At 49.3% G+C, this 23286-nt stretch overlaps 1 protein-coding gene across 1 annotated transcript in view; it reads right to left on the bottom strand.

Moving 5' to 3' along the window:
* Positions 1–23286, bottom strand: part of INTS2 (integrator complex subunit 2) — a 52002-nt gene that overhangs the window by 17224 nt on the left and 11492 nt on the right. The window contains exons 6-16 of the mRNA XM_015827249.1: positions 22853–23026; positions 22409–22635; positions 14589–14714; positions 13283–13354; positions 13067–13181; positions 11459–11527; positions 7930–8064; positions 6156–6332; positions 4080–4191; positions 2199–2303; positions 1629–1793 (exon numbers count right to left, since the gene is read on the bottom strand). Coding sequence (XP_015682735.1) covers positions 1629–1793; positions 2199–2303; positions 4080–4191; positions 6156–6332; positions 7930–8064; positions 11459–11527; positions 13067–13181; positions 13283–13354; positions 14589–14714; positions 22409–22635; positions 22853–23026 — 1477 coding nt within the window. The remainder of the gene's footprint in view (positions 1–1628; positions 1794–2198; positions 2304–4079; positions 4192–6155; positions 6333–7929; positions 8065–11458; positions 11528–13066; positions 13182–13282; positions 13355–14588; positions 14715–22408; positions 22636–22852; positions 23027–23286) is intronic.

The following is a 23286-nucleotide window of genomic DNA, read 5'->3' on the forward strand; positions in this document are numbered from 1 at the left end:
GTTTAGTGACTGTTCGAAATGACAAGGGAACTGAAAAAAGTGACATTTTTCACGGTTAACGACCACGACAGCATCTTCACAGTCACGTGATTAAAATTTGGATGCTCGGCAATTGGCATGTACTTAGGACAGTTGCAGTTTCCTTTGATCACCTTTTGTGATCTTCCGAGCGCAATTGCTGTAAAATTTCCGTCGCTAAGTTGTTAAGTGAGTCTGGCGCCATTTTACCATCTTTCTTACCACAGTTGTTAAGTGAATCACCGCCGCTGGTAAATGAGTAACACGGTTGTTAAGTGAACCTACCTTTCCCCATTGACTTGGCTTGTCAGAAGGTCACAAAAGGGGATCACACGATTTCCAGATTCTGCAACCGGCAGAAGTACATGCCGGTTGCCAAGCGTCTGAATTTTGATCACATGACTGCGGGGGACATTGCAACGGTCATAAGTGTGAAAAACAGTTTGAAGTCACCTTTTTCAATGCTGTTGTAACTTCGGTCACTAAATGAGTGATTGTAAGTCGAAGACTATCTGTAATCTGTATTCCTTTGGCTCTGTTTCTTTCCTATTTTCTCCGTGAGACAATGTTACAGCAATGCCATGGGTAGGAGTGAAGTTTTTTGGCACCTGCCAAAAAAGCCAACACAATGCTGGGCTGCATTAACAGAGGGATAGAATCAAGATCACGTGAAGTATTAATACCACTTTACAATGCCTTGGTAAGGCCACACTTGGAATACGGCATCCAGTTTTGGTCACCACGATGTAAAAAAGATGTTGAGACTCTAGAAAGAGTGCAGAGAAGAGCAACAAAGATGATTAGGGGACTGGAGGCTAAGACATATAAGAAACAGTTGCTGGAATTGGGTATGTCTAGTTTAACGAAGAGAAGGACGAGGGGGGGACATGATAGCAGTCTTCCAGTATCTCAGGGGCTGCTCCAAAGAAGAGGGAGTCAAGCTATTCTCCAAAGTGCCTGAAGGCAGGACAAGAAGCAACGGATGGAAACTAATCAAGGAGAGAAGCAACCTAGAACTAAGGAGAAACTTCCTGACAGTGAGAACAATTAACCAGTGGAACAACCTGCCTCCAGAAGCGGTGAATGCTCCAACATTGGAAGTTTTTAAGAAGAGACTGGACAGCCATTTGATCTGAAATGGTATAGGGTTTCCTGCCTGAGCAGGGGGATGGACTAGATGACCTCCAAGGTCCCTTCCAACTTTATTATTATTATTATTATTATTATTATTATTATTATTATTATTATTATTATTATTATATTACTAATACTATTACTATTACTATTATTTTATTATTAATCAAGGAGAGAAGCAACCTAAAACTAAGGTGGAATTTTCTGATAGTGAGAACAATTAACCAGTGGAACAACCTGCCTCCAGAAGTTGTGGCTGCCTCGAAGTTCTTTTGAAGGGTTTCATCTATTGGAACCAGACTGCTGTGACTGCTCCAACACTGGAAGTTTTTAAAAAGAGACTGGACAGCCGTCTGTCTGAAATGGTATATAGGGTTTCCTGCCTGAGCAGTGGGTTGAACTAGATGACCTCCAAGGTCCCTTCCAACTCTGTTATTCTATTCTCTTCACCCAGGGTGACTCCCAAGAGGACCCACCTTCCTGCAGTTGCCCTGGGGAGTGCCTCTTAGCAGCGTTGGTCAGAAGCATCTTGCGCAGCAAAACGTCGGTGCCCGTGATGTGCTCCTCACAGATCCAGTCGTCCACAATGCAAAGGTGGGGATAGTTGGTGGCCAGGAGACGCAGCAGCGCAGAATGCAAGCCTGGAGAGGGGGGGGGGAGAGTGGACAAATGGTTTACGGACGGACAAAATGCACTCACCCCCGACGGCGCATATTCGCTGGAAGACTAAAACCACGTGAAAACCAACAGCAGCACAATGCAAATGCCACCGATCTCAAAGCATTCAATGAGTTTAAAATTTGCATCCCCCGGGGAGGGAAAAATAAGTTTTCGCCGTAATTGTTAAAGACAGCCGGTTTGGTCTACTGACTGGACAACAGATCTTATCAGGCAGATGAGACCAAGCCATCGGTCAGAGATGTTTTAATCAGCATTCCAGAATGTTTTAATCAGAACTCCAGCGGGGGGAGGGGGGGTTAGACTAGATGACCTCAAGGCTACGTTCCAACTCTAGGATTCCATGATAAAACTTTAGCTCAACCTACCTCCCAGTTCTTGCTGCAGTCCTTGGGCCTGCCGGATGAGGAATTTAATCGGGATCTGATCCATCAGCGCGGGCGAGTAAGACTTGGGCTTCTTTTGCATGGCAGCTGCACAAGACACGACAACAAAAAGAGAGCAACAGTCTTGGTGTATTCAAAACTCACATGACTGCAACTAAATGCAAGGCGCTCCCTCTTCATGCACTCAATAGAATAGAGTAGAATAGAATAGAATGGAATGGAATGGAATGGAATGGAACGGAACAGGAATAGGACAGGATAGGAGCTGGAAGGAACCTTGGAGGTCTTCTAGTCCAGCCCCCTGCTCAAGCAGGAGAACCTATCCCTTCCAGCTCTATTCTACTCTTACTCTTACTCTACTCTACTCTATTCTATTATTATTTAATTCTATTCTATTCTATTCTATCTCTTCTTAAAGACCTCCAGTGATGGAGTGCCCACAATTTCTGGAGGCAAGCTGTTCCACTGGTTGATTGTCCTGTCAGGAAGTTTCTCCTTAATTCCAGGTTGCTTCTCTTTTTGATCGGTTTCCAACCATTGTTTCTCGTCCTTCCCTCTGGTGCTCTGGTGAACAACCTGGCCCCCTCTTCCTTGTGGCAGCCCCTCAGATACTTGAACACTGCTATCATGTCTCCCCTATTTCTTCTTTTTCTTTAGACTAGCTAGACCTAAGTCCTGTAGCCGTTCTTCGTATGTTTTAGTCTCCAGGCCTTGAATCACTTTAGATCAAACTCTAGAGCAGAGTTCCCCAACCTTTTGGAGTTGGGGAGGAGGGGGGAAAGAAGGGATGGTTTTGTGGGTGGGGTGAATGTGTGCGTGCGGGCATGCACGTGCACGAACACCTGTTGCTCAAGCAAGTGGGGCCGCGGAATGCCCGCGATGATTGAGGCAGCGCTCATGGAGTGGGGCCACAAATGCTTGCAACGACATTTGCACGAGTGGGGCCACAAACACCCACAACGCTCACGTGTGTGCACCAGCCAGCCACACAACACAGCCTGGTGGCCAACAGGGCCGCAGCCCACCCGTTGTGAGGACCCCTGCTCTGGACCAGGGCTTTTCAACCTTTTCACCCATTGTACCACTTTTAGGATATGGCAACATCCAAGTACCGCCAGTCGTCTAGCAAGGTGTCAAAAACTTGACCCCCCCCCCAAAAAAAGGAAAAAAGTGATAAAGTACTGGTAGTCCTCGACTTACAACAGTTCGCTTAGTGACTGTTCGAAGTTACAATGGCACTGAAAAAAGTGCCCCCCAAGCCACAGCCGAGCAAGACACTTGCCTGCCCACCCGGCCGCGCTTTTCCTCCTGTCCGAGGTTTTCATTGTTGTGAGCATTTCTGTTGAGGATTGGCAGTGGGGGTGGGGTGGGGGTGTTTGGTTTTTATTCCTCCCGTCTGCTGGGTGGTTGCAGCAGGTTTTGGTCACTTCACATGACCCTGGGACACTGTGACCGTCATAAATATGAATCAGTTGCCAAGCATCTGAATGTAAATCACAAGACCCTGGAGATGCTGCAACATTCCAGCTGATCGGCGCTTCTTCTGGGCTCAGCAGAAACACCAGGATCAGTACTGAGCTCCAGCTGGAGCCTGGCGCTGATCCTGGCGCTTCCATTAAGCCCTGACAGCCCCGAAGAAGCGCTGATCCTGGCGCTTCCGCTGAGCCCTGACAGCCCTGCAGCTCCAGCCGTCTCTCACTCAGGCTTGTGTGGTGCTGCCACCGGTTCAGCTCATTCCCCTCCCCCACTACCACTTTTCTAGGATGGTCGCATACCACCTGCCAGGTGACAATGTACCACAGGTGGTACCCGTACCACTGGTTGAAAACCCTGCTCTAGAGGACCCCATTCTCTGCCTCTTACCCAAAGTCTTTGAACTAGCGAGGATGGCTTCTTCGTAAGACAGGATGTAATAGAGGACCAAGAGCTGAGCTGTGATTCCGTAACGGGGATTCAGTCGAGCCGCCTCTCCTCCCTACGGATGAAAAAACACAGAAGATGTATCATGGGATCGTGTACAGTTAGTCCTCGACTTACGGCCACAACCGAGCCCAAAATTTCCGTTGCTAAGCGAGACAGTTAAAGTAAAATTTTGACCCATTTTACAACCTTTTTCTTGCCACCGCTGTTCAGGGACTCAGTGCAGCTGTTAAGTTTGTAACACGCTTGTTAAGTGACTTTGACTTCCCCGTTGACTTTGCTTTGTCAGACGGTCACAAAAGGGGATCACGTCATCCTGGGACGCCGCACAACCCCATCCCGTGGATTGTGCTCGTTGGGAGTCGGCTGTGAAAGTCACAAAGGGCCATCACTTGGTCTGGGATACTGCCCCTCCCCTTGTAAATACAGGTAGTCCTTAACGTACGACCGTAACTGAGCCCGAAATTTATGTTGCTAAGTGAGAAGTTTGTTCAGTGAGTTTTGCTCCCTTTTACGACTTTTCTCACCTCGTTTGTTAATGAGTGGAATCACGGCAGTTGTTAAAGTTGCTAAGTGAATCTGTTTTGCCCATTGACGTGGCTTGTCAGAAGGTCACAAAAGGGGATCACGTGACCCCAGGATGCTGCCACCGCCAGACGTACCCCGAAAATAAGCCCTAGCTTGATTTTTCGGGGTGGGCCTAACATAAGCCCAACCCCCCCCCAAAATAAGCCCTAGTTTTGGGGTGAGGCACACACTTAAAAAATCAAGCTGGGGCAGGGATGGGAGTGTGGAGCTGCCACACCTGCTCCGCCCCCACTTACCTTGCAGCCAGGCCTCTCCTCATCGTCCCACTTCTTCTGTGGCGTCTTCTGCAGCCAGGCCTGCATTTCTCAGTCACAAGGCTTTCCGGAAGGCCTCTGCAGCTATGGATTCAATCCATAGGTCGGTGCTCGGCTGCACAGGCCTTCCAGAAAGGACTGACTGCAAAATGCAGACTGGAATGCAGCTGCAGAACTTCGGCCCCAGAAGAAGTGGACCGGCTAGGCAGGGCTGTCGGTGCCAGAGTTGAGTATAAAAGACACTTCCTGAAAATAAGACTTGATTCCTCTTTTGGAGGCAAAAAAACAAAAAACAAAATCCAGTCTTATTTTGGGGGAAACACGATAAGTATGAACCAGTTGCCAAACATCGGAATGTAAATCACGTGGCCACGGGGGATGCTGCAATGATAGTTAAGCGTGAAAAACGGTCACAAGTCAATTTTTTCAGTGCCGTTGTAACGTTGAACGGTCACTAAATAAATTGGAATGGTGTGAGGGAGCGACCTTGGGAAACAGAAGGAAAAGCTACAGACAAGGCCAGGGGTCCCCCAACCCCCCGGTCCGTGGACCAGTACCAATCCACGGCATGCCAGCAAACGGTCTGCGCAAACAAGCAAAGCCCCATCCGTGGGATGCAGGCAGCACACAAAACCACGCACTCTTCGGTCTTTGGAAAAACCTCTCTCCACGGATAACTCTGGGCGGCTTTACAATCTCGGAGTTCCCTTCCAAAGGAAGAAAGGAGGGAAACATCAATGCTAGTGTTTCTCAACCTTGGCAACGTTAAGGTAAGTGGACTTCAACTCCCAGAATTCTGCCTGCCAGCCATGTTGGGGAATTCTGGGAGCTGGTGTGCACATCTTCAAGCTGGAATGTAAATCAGACACATCCTCAGAGGCATCTAATTCTGTGTTTCTTAATTTCAGCTACTTTAAGATGATTGGACTTCAACTCCCAGAATTCCCCAGCCAGCATGGCTGGCTGGGGAATTCTGGGAGTTGAAGTCCAACCATCTTAAAATGGCCACAGTTGAGAAACATTGGTCTCTATAGCGGAAAATGAGACTATGATCTCATTCTAGTCTAATCTAGGGGGAAAAAAAATACTGATAGAACCAAAAACCATTGCACCAGAACACCGCCATAAGCTCAACATCACCCTTAAATGTTAATTAATTTTGCTTTCAAATTCATACCCCGGTCAGTGCTCTGAAAACATTCAAGATTTCCTGCTCTGTGATAGGCTGATTGGTGGCTTCTGGGTTGGATTTAGAGGCAGGTGTCAGAACAGAGTTGATGTAGACGTCAATGAGTGGGAGCAACTGAGGATGGAGGGGTGTTGTGGTTTCACACAGCTGTCTGTAAATCCAATCCTGAAGAGAAAGAAATAATAATAATAATTTAAAAAAAGAAGATAAATTGGATGGCTAGAATAAGAACAGGAAAATTGGTGACTTCAGATGTGGGGGTTCCAGTTGCTATCATTTCCTCCAGACCAGGGGTAGGCAACCTTGGCTCTTTTATGACTCGTGGACCTCAACTCCCAGAATTCCTGAGCCAGCTATGCTGAGGAGAAATAGAGAGGTTTCCATGCTGAGCCATGCCGGCTCAGGAATTCTGGGAGTTGAAGTCCACGAGTCATAAAAGAGCCAAGATTGCTTTTCCCTGCTCCAGACTAACATCATGCAACCTCTTGCTGCGAGCAGCAGCACCGTCGCAATGTGCCATATGATGTCCGGCCGCAAGCGGATGCTGAAGTAGTCAAGCAATGGCGCGACAGGTGTCGGGCATGGGAAGCCCGGCTGCAGGGGTTCTAAGGTAAGACATTCCCCTCAAAATAAGACCTGGCATCTCTTTTATAGGCAAAAATAATATGACACCAGGTCTTATTTTTGGGGAAACATGTTAGAACACGTGTAGATTTGAAGCAGACGATTTCCCCCCAAAAGTGGACTTGTTGATATGGATTACGTAAGACGTTGAAGGTTTGGCTGAGAAAAGTATTGTTTAAGCCTATGAATTGGTGTGGGAACCTCGGAGTTAGTTTTGCTTTGACATAACCAAGCAATGTATTCAATAAACAGTAAGATTTTCATAAGCGGAATGAATCTGGAATTTTATTTGGATTCCCGAGATGGATGTTGACGCAACAGTTTCTAAGTGAACCATTGCAGCTGTTCAGTTAATAACCCAGTTGTTAAGTGAATCTAGCTTCCCCACTGATTTTGCTTTGCAAAATTATTTTCCAAAGCGCCTGGAGGCAGGACAAGAAGCAACGGGTGGAAACTAAACAAGGAGAAGCAACCTAGAACTAAGGAGAAACTTCCTGACAGTGAGAACAATTAACCAGTGGAACCACCTGCCTCCAGAAGCGGTGAATGCTCCAACACTGGAAGTTTTTAAGAAGAGACTGGACAGCCATTTGTCCGAAATGGTATAGGGTTTCCTGCCTGAGCAGGGGGTTGGACTAGATGACCTTCAAGGTCCCTTCCAACTTTACTACTATTATTATAATATAAGTCTGCAAAGTTCGGTAAAATGAGGACCCAGATTGTTGGGGGCCATAGGCTGACTCTATAAACTGCTTAGAGAGGGCTGTGAAGCTCTGTGAAGTGATATATAAGTCTAAGTGCTATTGCTATTGTTTCCTTCCTTTCCTTCTTTCTCTCCCTCCCTTTTCTCCTTCCTTCCTTCCTTCCTTCCTTCCCATGGTGGCGCAATGGTCAGAATGCAGTATTGCAGGCTGACTCTGCCTGCTGCCAGCAGTTCGATCCTCACTGGTTCAAGGTTGACCCAGCCTTCCATCCTTCCAAGGTGGGTAAACTGAGGACCCAGATTGTTGAGGGAAATATGCTTAGAGCATATCTGTAAACCGCTTAGAGCACTGTGAAGCAGTATATAAGTCTAAGTGCTATCGCTATTGCTTGCACACACACCTGGAAATCTGCTCTTGCAAACCGCGCAACCCACCTTGATGGACACTTTGTGCTTGGTGAACGATCGGCTCCTGAGAAGTTGGTAAATGCAATGGATGGGGAGAAACCCAGTGATGTTTGCGCTCAGGTTGCTCGTCACCGCCACGCGGACCGCATGAGCAGTCACCACCTAGGAGACAGAAAGGCGTTAGCATCCCACCGGTCAAGAGGACCACGTTCTCCCAAAGGCCTTTCTGGAAGCTCAGCTGTCAGAACCCATAATCTAAGGGGACCCTTTTTCTTGCTTTAAGCTCAAACTCTATTCTCTCTCTACCTCTGGGTTCTGCCATATTCCTGGAGGTGAGGGGGGGGGAAAAGCACTGCGGGCTATTGCTTTATTTTCCTCTGTCGCTATACTGTAACACTTTGCTGTTCCTGCATACTATCTCTCCCCTTCACGTCAGCTAGAAAGGGGGGAGGAGAAAGGAACGCAAATGGTTTATCTCCCGCGCTCGGAAGGGAAGGTGTGAAGAGCCCACAAAACCGCTGAAACCCTAAGACAGCCTGGGCGTTATCAACTGTTTCCCACAACGGACTTAACACCTGGAGATTGGCCCATGTGAACTGACCGGATGAACTACGGCAGTGGTGGCGAACCTATGGCACAGGTGCCAGAGGCGGCACTCGGAGCCCTCTCTGTTGGCACACGTGCCGTTGCCCCAGCCTCACCTCCTTCCGTGACCCCCTCCTCACCAGCAGCCCTCCTGGAGAAGAGTCGCCCCCGAGCGTGGCCCACGCGGAGCAGTGCAGTCAAGGACATGGCAGCCAGGTAGCGTAGAAAGACTCTTCCCTCACACCCCATCGCGCACAGTTGATGCTGCGGGGCGCAGGCAGAAGGTGTGGCTGCCATGGCGCTGCTGGACGATCTGCGGCGGGCCCAGGAGGCGGTGAGTGGCCCCACGGGCAGGTGGGGTGGGAGTGGAGCAGGGGCGGGGCAGGGGGTGGGGCGGGGCCAGTTTTGGGGCACTTGGTTTCTAAAAGGTTCGCCATCACTGAACTATGGGGTGGAGTTTTGCTTGGGACACTTTTCACCTATCGATCTGAGCGGGAAACCCTCAGATCCTGTCTATTATGCCTGCTGTCAGCTTCTCCTAATAAAAGTTCCCTTTGGAAGAAACTGCTTCCACGAGTTCTGCTTTCTTAGGATGAGGTTTTGAAGCGGGCCCTGACATCAGCTCTGTATTCTCCTGCTTGACTGGAAGGAGACAGATCTGTGGAAGGGACCGGAGGCCGCCATTTTACAAAGCCGGGCTGAGGAATTCTGGGAGCTGAAGTCCAGGTGTTTTAAAGTTGCCAAACACTGATCTAAAGTACAGGTAGTCCTCGACTTACGACCTCAACTGAGCCCAACATTTAGGTTGCTAAGTGAGAAATTTGTTAAGTGAGTTTTGCCCCATTTTAGGATTCTTTCTTGCTAGATTTGTTAAATCAGTGGTTCTCAACCTTTTTAATGCCGTGACCCCCAACCGGTCGTAAGTTGAGGACTAAACCGGTCGTAAGTCGAGGACTAAAATGGTCATAGGTCGAGGACTAAACCGGTCGTAAGTCGAGGACTACCCAACTGGTCGTAAGTCGAGGACTTTCCCTGCCCGGGAGCGCCGCGCATGCGTGGTTCCGCCCCCTGCGCCGGCTGAGGCGCAGCTGGCAAGCGGCAGAGACGGAGCAGGCCAACCACCAGCTGGCTCAGCTCAAGGGAGGTAAGGCACCCGCTGGAAAAGGGGGGAAAAAATGGCGGACAGCCTTGCTTGGCGACCCCCGTGAAATGGTCTATCGACCCCAAATGGGGTCGCGACCCATAGGTTGAGAACCGCTGTGTTAAATGAATCACTGCAGTTGTTAAAATTAGTTAACACGGTGGCTAGGTGAATTGACTTTGCTTGTCAGAAGGTCACAAAAGGGGATTGCGTGACCCCCCAGGACACCGCGACCATCATAAATATGAGCCAGTTGCCCAGCGTCCGAATATAAATCACATAACCACGGGGATGCTGCAACGATGGTTTAGTGTGAAAAATGGTTGTTAAGTCACTTTTTTCAGTGCCGTAACTTCAAATTGTCCCTAAATGAACAAGTGTTAAGTCGGGAACTACCTGTATACAACTCACCACAAGACAACTTGCTGCAGGGCAATTTAACAATTCTGTTTAACTGTTTAAAATAAAATAAAAATTAATTTTTGCTATTCACATTTCCTTTTGTCATCCTTTTTTTAATGGTTCTATTGCAGGGCTTTTCAACCAGTGGTACGGGTACCGCCCGTGGTACATTGGCACCTGGCAGGTGGTACGCGACCATCCTAGAAAAGTGGTAGCGGGGGAGGGGAATGGCAGCACCGCACAAGCCTGAGCGAGAGACGGCTGGAGCTGCAGGGCTGTCAGGGCTCAGCGGAAGCGCCAGGATCAGCGCCAGGCTCCAGCTGGAGCTCGGCGCTGATCCTGGTGCTTCTGCTGAGCCCAGAAGAAGCGCTGATCAGCTGGAATGTTGCAGCATCTCCAGGGTCTTGTGATTTACATTCAGATGCTTGGCCACTGATTCATATTTATGACGGTCAGTGTCCCAGGGTCATGTGAAGTGACCAAAACCTGCTGCAACCACCCAGCAGATGGGGGGGGGGAATAAAAACCAAACACCCCCCCATCCCACCCCCGCTGCCAATCCTCAACAGAAATGCTCACAACAATGAAAACCTCGGACAGGAGGAAGAGCGCCGCCGGGCGGGCAGGCGTCTTGCTCGGCTGTGCCTTGGGGGGCACTTTTTTCAGTGCCATTGTAACTTCGAACAGTCACTAAGCAAACTGTTGTAAGTCGAGGATCACCTGTACTTTATCACTTTTTTTTTTTTTGGTCATCAAGTTTTTGACACCTTGCTAGGCGACTGGTGGTACTCGGATGTTGCCATATCCTAAAAGTGGCACAATGGGTGAAAAGGTTGAAAAGCCCTGTTCTATTGCACCATTTCTTCAGGATTAGCTGGCCTCAGCAAGTTGCCCATGGAGAGTTGGCAAATTGTCATAAACTCTTGTAAAGCACGCAACATATAGTCGTGTATTCATGGGGGGGGGGGGAGGGAAACTGTCAGAATTTTGAATCTGGGTTATAAGTCCCTTTTTTTCAGGCCCACAAAGCAATCAGTCCTAAATTAAAGACTACCTAGAGCAGGGGTCTTCAAACTTGGCCCTTTCATGACTTGTGGACTTCAACTCCCAGAATTCCTCAGCCAGGCACGCTGGCTGAGGAATTCTGGGAGTTGAAGTCCACAAGTCATAAACTCATAAAAGGGCCAAGTTTGAAGACCCCCTGACCTAGAGCCATTTTAACCTGTATTATAAAATGCTCAGACTGAAGAAAACCTAGAAAATCAATCAATCTTTATTCAATCATAGACCCGCAAAGCAAACGAGGAATGTTTTACACGAAATATGTACCCAGACGAAGCTTTCCTGTTTCGGTGCCTTTTTATAAAAAAAAAACCAAAGTGAACTTCCATCCTGGTTTACGCCAAAAAAGATGGATTAACAGATTACCTGTTCGGTGAAAATCTCCTGGGTGAAGATGGTTTTCATGCGACTCAGAGAACTGGGTTTGATGACAATCTGAAATACGTAAGACCAGGAACAGCAATATTGTCAGGTTGACGGTTTTTGCTATACTGAATATTCCCCATAAATTGTCTTTGACATAAGACTGTCATGGAGCCTGCCTCGTGACTAACCCAATTTTACGACCTTTTATGCAGCAATCTGTAAATAAATGCCACAGTTGTTAAATGAACATGGAGATCAGTTCGTTATGGGTGTGGTTTTCGTAGCTAAGGTGGGACTAGAACTCACAGCCTCCTGTTGATTCACCCAAAGTCACCCAGCCAGCTTTCATAGCGAAGGTGTGACTAGAACACAGCGTCTCCTGATCTGGAGGGTCTTTCAGAATAACAACAGGCTAACTGTTGAAAGGGACCTTGGAGGTCTTCTAGTCCAACCTCCTGCTCAGGCAGGAGACCTGATACCATTTTAGTCAAATCTCTTCTTAAAAACCTCCAGTACTAAAGCACCCACAACTTCTGGAGACAAGCTGTTCCACTGATAGTTCTAACTGTCAGGAAGTTTCTCCTTAGTTCTAGGTTGCTTCTCTCCTTGATTAGTTTCCATCCATTGCTTCTTGTCCTGCCTTCAGGTACTTTGGAGGCTAGCTTGACTCCCTCTTCTTTGTGGCAACCCCTGAGATACTGGAAGACTGCTATCACATCACCTCCAGTCCTTCTTTTCATTAAACTAGACATACCCAATTCCTTCCACCATTCTTCATTTGTTTTAGCATCCAGTCTGCTAGTGATTGTCCCAAAGTCACCCAGCCAGCCTTCATCTCATTGTCTAGAACTCACCATCTCCTGGTAATTGTTGCCAAGTCACCTAGCTGGCTGTCATGCCTACTTTGGGACTAGAAATCACCAACTCCTGGTGATTGGCCCAAAATCACCCAGACAGTGTTCATGACTAAGGCAGGACTAGAACTCATGGTCTCCTGGTGATTGGTCCAAAGTCACCCAGCTGGCCTTCATGCCGAAGGCAGGACTAGAACTCACCAACTCCTGGTGATTGGCCCAAAGTCACTCTGCCAGCCTTCATGACTAAGGCAGGACTAGAACTCATGGTCTCCTGGTGATTGGTCCAAAGTCACCTAGCTGGCCTTCATGCCGAAGGCAGGACTAGAACTCACATTCTCCTGGTGATTGCCCAAAGTCACCCAGACAGTGTTCATGACTAAGGCAGGACTAGAACTCACCAACTCCTGGTGATTGGCCCAAAGTCACCCAGCTGGCCTTCATGCCGAAGGCAGGACTAGAACTCACCAACTCTTGGTGATTGGCCCAAAGTCACCCAGACAGTGTTCATGACTAAGGCAGGACTAGAACTCACCAACTCCTGGTGATTGGCCCAAAGTTACTCAGTTGGCCTTCATGCCGAAGGCAGGACTAGAACTCACCGTCTCCTGCTTTCTAGCCTGATGCCTTCGCCACTAGGCCAAACTGACTCTTGGATTAAATCTGATGTTTGACAGATTACAGAGGCAGCTTTAGGGAAGTCAAGCAGGAAGGCCTGCCGCTCCAGGCCCCACCCTGGGAGTGGACCACTTACCTTCATTCCCAACGTAGAGCACACCAACTCAATGATAGCGCTGAGCTGGTTGCTATGGAAATACATGGCGACCAATAAGAGCATCTCGCCGAAGGAGGCTGAAACTCCAGAAGTGCTGTCGGAAAAGAAAGGTGGGGAGGAGAGGAAAACATTTCACGGAGAAGGTTTTTTTTAGCGTACACTGTATTTTGGCAAGGGCGGGAAAAGGTCACTAACCTTTCAAAATAAGCTTCTTCCTTGATCATCCAGCTCAACCACATCACCATCAGCTGCTCTTGTTCTGGGGTGCTAAAGAGAGAGAAAGAGGATCGTGTTAGAGTTGGAAGTCGGACAGAATAACAGGATAACAGGATTGAAAGGGACCTTGGAGGACTTCTAGTCCAGCCCCCTGCTCAAGCAAGAGACCCTATACCAGGGGTCTTCCAATGTGGCCCTTTTATGACTTGTGGACTTCAACTCCCAGAATTCCTCAGCCATACACACGTGCCTGGGGGTTGAAGTCCACAAGTCATAAAAGGGCCAGGTTTGAAGACCCCTGCCCTATACCATTCCAGACAAACGGCTGTCCAGTCTCTTCTTAAAAGCCTCCAGCGATTGCAAGCAATGACTCTATCCAGTGCTGCAGTTACAGGTAGTCCTTGACCTATAACCATTCATTTAGCCACCATTCAGTGTTACAAGACACTGAAAAAGTGACCTATGACCAGTTCTCACACTTATTTTTTTTATTTTTAAAAAAGTTTTTTATTAATAAAACAATTAAAACAAAAAAGGACGACATGACGTTCCAGTATATATAATCCTAGCAATTCGTTCCTTATCATACTTAAAGACACTGAAAAAGTGACTTATGACCAGTTCTCACACTTACGACCATCACAGTATCCCCATGTTCACGTGATAAAATTCATCACGCATTTACAACGGTGGCAGCATTCCTGGGTGATGTGACCCCCATTTGCAAGCTTCCCAGCCGGCTTCTGACAAGGGAAGTCAAAATATAAGGAAAGGCTGCTGGAATTGGGTATGTCTAGTTTAACGAAGAGAAGGATGAGGGGGGACATGATAGCAGTCTTCCAGTATCTGAGGGGGTGCCCCAAAGAAGAGGGAGTCAAGCTATTCTCCAAAGCGCCTGAAGGCAGGACAAGAAGCAACGGATGGAAACTGATCAAGGAGAGAAGCAACCTGGAACTAAAGAAAAATTTCCTGACAGTGAGAACAATTAACCAGTGGAACAACCTGCCTCCAGAAGCGGTGAATGCTCCAACACTGGAAGTTTTTAAGAAGAGACTGGACAGCCATTTGTCCGAAATGGTATAGGCTTTCCTGCCTGAGCAGGGGGTTGGACTCGATGGCCTCCAAGGTCCCTCCCAACTTCATTATTATTATTATTATTATTATTATTATTATTATTATTATTATTATTATTATTATTATTATTATTATTATTATTATTATTATTACTACTACTACTACTACTACTACTACTACTACTACTACTATCTGGTTACTCAAAGGGTACCTGACGAGCGTGGAGAAAGCAAGCAGCATGCAGAAAGAGAGCGACACAAAGCGGACTCCCGCCGGAGTGGCCGGCGGGCGGCTGGTCATGAGCTGAAGTAGCTGCTCTGCTTCTTCGTCGGTCGGCCTGCAGGAGGACACAAAGAGAGGATCAGCTGCGTACGATGGCAGGGCATATTTTCTCCCCAGTGCCAGGAGCCATTTGCAAAACAAGTCTTCTAAATCAGGGGTCCCCCAACCTTTTGGGCACCAGAAACCGGTTACCTGGAGAGAAGTTTTTCCGTGGACCGGAGGGTGCGTGGTTTTGTGTGCTGCCTGCATCCCACGGATGGGGCTTTGCTTGTTGGTGTGGACCGGTTGCTGGCATGCCGCGGCCCGGTACTGGTCCACAGACCAGGGGTTGGGGACCCCTGTTCTAAACCAGGGGTCCCCGGGCTGCACTCGGCCCATTCGGAACCGGGCTGCACAAACAGGCGTGCACACCTCCACTTCCCCGAGTGGCACGTGCACGTGTACACCTGACACTCACACAGAACCATCCCTTCTTCCTGCCCCCCATCGGTCCGCCAAGCCAGAGAGGGTGGGGAACACTGTTCTAAACAGCAAGTTTACTCCTTGGTTCTTCAGTTGTCAGGAAGGGCTCGTGCGAGGCGGATTCTGCATGACGAGGTTCCCTCCCAGAAGAAGCTCGGAACGCCTCCCCCCCAAGTAAAGACTTCACTTGTGTGGACTGGATATTCTTTTTCACAATTTAGTGCAGCCAACAGGAAAGGATAGAGACAACCAAAAAAAGGATCTAAATTTAAAGGAGGGCTTAAAGCATGGCTGGCTGGGGAATTGTGGGAGTTGAAATCCACCCTTCTTAAAGCATGCTGGCTGGGGAATTCTGGGAGTTGAAGTCCACCCTTCTTACAGCATGCTGGCTGGGGAATTCTGGGAATTGAAATCCATCCTTCTTACAGCATGCTGACTGGGGAATTCTGGGAGTTGAAATCCACCCTTCTTAAAAGTTGCTAAGGTTCAGAAACCGAATGGGAAAAAGTGGGCTCCAATTGCGACATTGATCTTTCCTCCAACAACCTTCCCACCACACATTTTGACCCTCAACCATCACCATCCAATGAATGGCCACCTAAGGCAGAGGTCCCCAACCTTTTGGGCACCAGGGACCGGTCCCGCAGAAAAAGGTTTTTCTGCGGACCGGAGAGTGCATGGTTTTGTGTGCTGCCTGTATCCCACGGATGGGGCGTTGCTTGTTTGTGCAGAGCGGTTGCTGACATGCCGTGGTCCAGTACCGGTCCACGGGCCAGGGGTTGGGGACCCCTGACCTAAGGAAACTCTGAGACTCAACCCGCAAACATGATCATCGTAGGACAGTGGTGGCGAACCTATGCCACGCGTGCCAGAGGCGGCACTCAGAGCCCTCTCTGTGGGCACAGGCGCCATGCCCGGGAGATGGCAACCGTCCCTCTTCAACCAGCCGCCCGCTAACTCGCCGAGGTCTCACATGGCTGGATGTATCCCAGCACCCATGCACTCGCTGGCCTCTGTGTGCAGGGGCCGATGGTGTCAGGCAGCAGCCGCCCCGGCCCCTGCCTCACCTTACCCTATGACAATGGCACTCCCGCCCTGCCTCGCCTCACCCCGCAGGACGAGCCTCCTGCCCACTGCCCCACCTGCCAGAGACCCCCTGGATCTCCCCCACAGGCGTCCCTCCCCATGAGCAACATCGAGGTGATCACGCCCACCTTGGCCACTCCCACCCAATCTGCCATGACCACCACAGCCACGCCCACCCGGCACCCTGCAATAAATAAGTGGGTTTTGGATTGCAGTTTGGGCACTCGGTCTCTGAAAGGTTCGCCATCACTGTCGTAGGATGACTAAGTCCATGGAAGAAGATGAAGCCCTGCTCACTTTAAGCCGGCGATGCCCATCAGAGCACAGTAGAGGCGCAGGAGGGCGCTGGCCTTGACGACATGTTCCTCCTTCAGCCCAGAATAGACTGAGATGTTGGGTCCCATCTCTTGCTCGGCCTCCTCGGGGATGTGCAAACTGCGGACGGTGGGCAGGATCTCCATCAGCTCAAGCAGCAGCTGCCTCCTCATTTGCCAAAGCACAGAGCTGATGTTCTCCCGTTTGCGCTGCACAAGAGAAGGAAAAGAGGGCTCTCTTTAACGTCCATCTCTTCATTAAACTAGATAATCCCAGTTCCAGCAACCGTTCCTTGTATGTTTTAGCCTCCAGTCCCCTAATCATCTTTGTTGCTCTTCTCTGCACTCTTTCTAAAACAGTGGTTCTCAACCTTTTTAATGCCGCGACCCAAACCGGTCGTAAGTCGAGGACTAAACCGGTTGTAAGTCGAGGACTACCCAACCGGTTGTAAGTCGAGGACTTTCCCTGCCCGGGAGCACCGCGCATGCGTGGTTCCGCCCCCTGCGCCGGCCGAGGCGTAGCTGGCAAGCGGCAGAGACGGAGCAGGCCGACCACCAGCTGGCCCAGCCCAAGGGAGGTAAGGCACCCGCCGGAAAAGGGGAAAAAAATGGCGGACGAAACAAATGGCAGACAAAAAAAATGGCGGACAGCCTTGCTTGGCGACCCCCGTGAAATGGTCGATCGACCCCAAATGGGGTCCCGACCCACAGGTTGAGAACCACTGTTCTAAAAGGTTCTAAAGGGTTCACCATCCCTGGGTTATGCTATGGTCTTTTCCTCTATCAAGCACAGATGTTCTCACCTGTTGACCGTTCCGGATAAAAGTTCCAAACCATGTCCGAACTTTGGCGTTCGTTCCAAGCAACAAGCCGCTCACAAAACAGACCAGGTCACTGACGCCATCCTCTGAAAACTCGTTCTTGGTGTGATCCAAAGTCAAAGCCACACCAAGTCCTGGTAAGTGACATTCCTCCACCTAAGCAAACAAGAGCGTCTTAAAATTTGGCTGCAAATTTACTTCCAACAGGTGTCTGTCTCCCTTGCCAGATTACTGGAAGACACATATGTAAGAACCAGGTACATTTATGTTCCTTATGCTAGGGAAGTCTCATCTTTTTAACCATGTAGCTAACTCAGTTGAGTTTGCACATCACCCCTGAACCAAATAGCAATTTCACAGACTAGCTTTGTGAGGAGACCAAAAAAAAAAAAAAGTTCAGGCGTAGAGAGATTGCCTACAGAAATCGCTTGGACTTTTTCTCTCCCATTCCTTACAGAGAGTTTGGAGAGGAAGGGGTCATAAGAGAGTAAGCAGGCACACAATGGAGAATGCAATGGGCTGCTTGGATGATGAGCTTGCAGTTGCTGGCACCAGTGTTTTGATTTGATATGTACTCCCTATTGTGTGCCTGCTTATTCTCTTGTAATCCCTTCCTCTCCAATCTCTCTACTCTGCAAAGGGGGAAAGAAATGAAAAGAACTGGTTGGGCACAAAACAGCATACTGTATGCTGACTACAATGGGATCGCATGGGTGAGAAAATACTGTAAAGATTGTAAATGTGGGCACTGGTTGTCAAGTTATTTTTAAATCATGATTTTATTAATATAATAAAAAACGAAAAGAAATATGGTGTCCTTGGTGTTCTCTGAGCCTGGCTGTTTTCTTTCAGACATTTCAGTACCAAACTAGGTAACACCAGCAGTGCTAGTTAGAACAGAGGTCACCAACTTTTGTCGGTTGGCGGATCGCAGGAAAAGGGAGGGGGAAAGCATTTTACATGTGTGCGCGCGGGCACGCGCGCACAAGGCCGCAAGCACATGCGTGCCGCAAACAGGGCAGGGCTATTGCCCACATGATACTCACTAACCCTGCCCCGTTCTTGCGTGGTGCGGTGCCTTGTTTCTGCACCCCGTGGCACAGCAGCGGCCCGTTTTTGCGCCACGAGGCGCAGTGGCGGCCCGTTTTCGCACCCCAAGGCACGGAGGCAGCCCGTTTTTGCGCCCCAAAGCGCGGTGGCCCATTTTTGCAACCCTGAGTTAGAAAGTAGGATTTTGTCTCATTTTATATACAAGTGGCTTGCCCTGTCAGTGTTGGTGGGAATCTTCTTGGTGGTTCTTTGATTGACTATTAGCTTGATTGTCGGAGTTGGTAGTTCCTTGACTGGAGTATTGTTTGTTTCTTGCCTGTTGGTTTTAGTGTTAATCTTGTCATTAATCTCTGCAAATTTGGGTGTTAATTGCTGGTGAGGTGCTTACATCTTTTTGTTTCCTTTTTGGCTTTTTGATTGTCTCTTTTGATGGTACCGCGTTTCCTCGAAAATAAGATCCGTTCATATATATATATATCTCCTTCCAAAAGAGGCACTAGATCTTATTTTCGGGTGATGTCTTACCCGCTTACCACACGACTGCTGCAGCCAGACCTCCCACACCCCGACACCGGTCACGCCACTGCCCAGCTTCTTCTGCAGCCGCTCACAGGGTGCCACGTGGCACATTGTGCACGCGAGCAGCGCCACTGGTTGCAACGTGCCATGTGGCATCATTTCGCGAGCAGCAGCATCAGCATGATGTGTCACGTGGCATCCTGCCACAAGTGATTGCCAGCAACCAGAAGTGGGCCAGCGGCCACACAGGCTTTTTTGTAGGACAGGGCTGCTGCTGCTGTGACGAGGCCTGGCTGCAGGGGCCCTGAGGTAAGCAGGTACGGGGCGCGTGGGGCAGCTCCACCCCATCCCCACCCTAGCTTGATTTTTATGCGTGCGCCTCGCCTCACCTCATACAACCAGACAGTGGGACAAAGTGGGCGGGGTCTTAACTAGAGCTTATTTTGGGGGTAGGGCTTATATTAAGCACACACATTAAAATCAAGCTAGGGCTTATTTTAGGGATATTTTCAGGGAAACATGGTGTGTATATATTGATAAATATGCAGATGATACCACTCTAATGGCAGAAAGTGAAGAGGAACTAAAGAACCTCTTGATGCGGGTGAAGAAGGAGAGTGCAAAAGTTGGCTTGAAACTCAACATTAAGAAAACCAAGATCATGGCATCCGGCCCTCTCAATTCCTGGAAAATAGATGGGGAAGAAATGGAGGTAGTGACAGATTTTATCTTCCTGGGCTCCAAGATCACCTCAGATGGGGACTGCAGCCAAGAAATTAAAAGACGCTTGCTCCTGGGGAGGAAAGCTATGGCAAATCTAGACAGCATACTAAAAAGCAGAGACATCACCCTGCCAACAAAAGTGCGTATAGTGAAGGCCATGGTTTTCCCAGTTGCAATGTATGGCTGTGAAAGTTGGACCATAAGAAAGGCTGAGCGCAAAAGAATGGAGGCCTTTGAACTCTGGTGCTGGAGAAGACTCCTGCGAGTCCCCTGGACTGCAAGGCGATCAAACCGGTCAGTCTTAGAAGAGATCAATCCCGACTGCTCTTTAGAAGGCCAGATCCTGAAGTTGAAACTCAAGTCCTTTGGCCACCTAATGAGAAGGAAGGACTCCTTGGAGAAGAGCCTGATGCTGGGAAAGATGGAGGGCAAGAGAAGAAGGGGACGACAGAGAAGGAGGTGGCTGGATGGAGTCACTGAAGCAGGAGGCGTGAGCTTAAATGGACTCCAGAAGATGGCAGAGGACAGGAAGGCCTGGAGGAACGTGGTCCACGGGGTCGCGATGGGTCGGACACGACTTCGCAACTAGCAACACATGTTGATAACGATGTTACCTAGTTTGGTAACGAAACGTCTTCAAGAAACCCACCAAGCGCAGAGGGCACCAAGAAAACCTGCTCTTCAACCCTGAGCTCTAATTGTTCTCCTCTATCAGAAAAGAAATAGGCGAGTAAGTTACTTCATCACGAGCTTTTATCACAACAAGTGGTGAGAGGACTTACCACCATGCCACGGACCCTCAGCGCCTGGGAAGGGTTCATTTTGCAAAGATGACGCAGCGCATCTGTTCTGCGGCGGCCTCCAAAGCTTTCTTCGTCTTGCCTCTCGCCGTTCTTGATCAAGCCCCTGCAGACTGCAATCCACCAATTAAAAAAAAAGAAAAGAAAAGAATTGCAAGGCTTTTCAACTCGGCCCAGTTGCAAAAACCGTGGTGGGAGAAGCAGGGCACATGCAGGTGACCAGCCACCCATTGCCAACGCTGCTAACATTGAATATTCTTGCTTTGACAAAATATGCAGAACTGTCTGGTATTTTTAGAGTTAATTCAGATGATGCTGGGAGGGGAGGAGAAAGAATGTGCAGAGGGTAATTACCTGGGCTTCAGAATGGAAGTGAACCTTTGCCCCCCCCCCCGATTTATGACAGCAAAATAAGGGAGGGAAAATGCTAGCAAAATAACTGCTCGGGGAGTGGAGATTTCAGATCTTGGCATCCTTTATTCTTTGCTGTGCCGACATTTTGTTACACGATTAAAGACTTTTTAGGATAAACAATGCCTGGAAGTTCTTTGAAGTGTTTCATTAGTCGGAACCATGACACCCNTCCACCCATCTTAAAGCATGCTGACTAGGGAATTCTGGGAGTTGAAGTCCACCCATCTTAAAGCATACTGACTAGGGAATTCTGGGAGTTGAAATCCACCCATCTTAAAGCATACTGACTAGGGAATTCTGGGAGTTGAAGTCCACCCATCTTAAAGCATACTGACTAGGGAATTCTGGGAGTTGAAGTTCACCCATCTTAAAGCATACTGACTAGGGAATTCTGGGAGTTGAAATCCACCCATCTTAAAGCATGCTGGCTGGGGAATTCTGGGAGTTGAAGTTCATCCATCTTAAAGCATGCTGGCTGGGGAATTCTGGGAGTTGAAATCCACCCATCTTAAAGGTTGCTGGCTGGGGAATTCTGGGAGTTGAAATCCATCCTTCTTAAAGCATGCTGACTAGGGAATTCTGGGAGTTGAAGTCCACCCTTCTTAAAGTTGCTAAGGTTCAGAAACTGAATGGGAAAAAGTGGGCTCCAATTGCGACATTGATCTTTCCTCCAACAACCTTCCCACCACACATTTTGACCCTCAACCGTCACCATCCAATGAATGGCCACCTAAGCCAGAGGTCCCCAACCTTTTGGGCACCAGGCACCGGTCCCGCAGAAAAAGGTTTTTCTGCGGACCGGAGAGTGCATGGTTTTGTGTGCTGCCTGTATCCCACGGATGGGGCGTTGCTTGTTTGTGCAGAGCAGTTGCTGGCATGCCGTGGTCCAGTACCGGTCCACGGGCCGGGGGTTGGGGACCCCTGACCTAAGGGAACTCTGAGACTCAACCTGCAAACATGATCATCGTAGGACAGTGGTGGTGAACCTATGGCACGCGTGCCAGAGGCGGCACTCAGAGCCCTCTCTGTGGGCACACGCGCCATGCCCGGGAGATGGCAACCGTCCCTCTTCAACCAGCCGCCTGCTAACTCGCCGAGGTCCCACATGGCTGGATGCATCCCAGCACCCATGCGCTCACTGGCCTCTGTGTGCAGGGGCCGATGGTGTCAGGCAGCAGCCGCCCCAGCCCCTGCCTCACCTTGCCCTGTGACAATGGCACCCCCGCCCTGCCTCGCCTTGCCTCGCCTCACCCCACAGGATGAGCCTCCTGCCCACCGCCCTACCCGCCAGAGACCCCCTGGATCTCCCCTAACCCTGCCCAGCCCCCACAGGCGTCCCTCCCCATGAGCAACATCAAGGTGATCACGCCCACCTTGGCCACACCCACCCAATCTGCCATGACCACCACAGCCACGCCCACCCAGTGGGCCACGCCCGCCTGGCACCCTGCAATAAATAAGTGGGTTTTGGGTTGCAGTTTGGGCACTCGGTCTCTGAAAGGTTCGCCATCACTGTCGTAGGATGACTAAGTCCATGGAAGAGGATCAAGGGCTGCTCACTTTAAGCCGGCGATGCCCATCAGAGCACAGTAGAGGCGCAGGAGGGCGCTGGCCTTGACGACATGTTCCTCCTTCAGCCCAGAATAGACTGAGATGTTGGGTCCCATCTCTTGCTCGGCCTCCTCGGGGATGTGCAAACTGCGGACGGTGGGCAGGATCTCCATCAGCTCAAGCAGCAGCTGCCTCCTCATTTGCCAAAGCACAGAGCTGATGTTCTCCCGTTTGCGCTGCACAAGAGAAGGAAAAGAGGGCTCCCTTTAACGTCCATCTCTTCATTAAACTAGATAATCCCAGTTCCAGCAACCGTTCCTTGTATGTTTTAGCCTCCAGTCCCCTAATCATCTTTGTTGCTCTTCTCTGTACGCTTTCTAAAAGGTTCTAAAGGGTTCACCATCCCTGGGCTATGCTATGGTCTTTTCCTCTATCAAGCACAGATGTTCTCACCTGTTGACCGTTCCGGATAAAAGTTCCAAACCATGTCCGAACTTTGGCGTTCGTTCCAAGCAACAAGCCGCTCACAAAACAGACCAGGTCACTGACGCCATCCTCCGAAAACTCGTTCTTGGTGTGATCCAAAGTCAAAGCCACACCAAGTCCTGGTAAGTGACATTCCTCCACCTAAGCAAACAAGAACGACTTAAAATTTGGCTGCAAATTTACTCCCGACAGGTGTCTGTCTCCCTTGCCAGATTACTGGAAGACACATACGTAAGAACCAGGTACATTTATGTTCCTTGTGCTAGGGAAGTGTCATCTTTTTAACCATGTAGCTAACTCAGTTGAGTTTGCACATCACCCCTGAACCAAATAGCAATTTCACAGACTAGCTTTGTGAGGAGACCAAAAAAAAAAAAAAGTTCAGGCGTAGGGAGATTGCC

Source organism: Protobothrops mucrosquamatus, unplaced genomic scaffold (assembly GCF_001527695.2).
Source record: "Protobothrops mucrosquamatus isolate PMUCROS unplaced genomic scaffold, P.Mucros_1.0 scaffold3574, whole genome shotgun sequence".
Lineage (NCBI taxonomy): Eukaryota > Metazoa > Chordata > Lepidosauria > Squamata > Viperidae > Protobothrops > Protobothrops mucrosquamatus.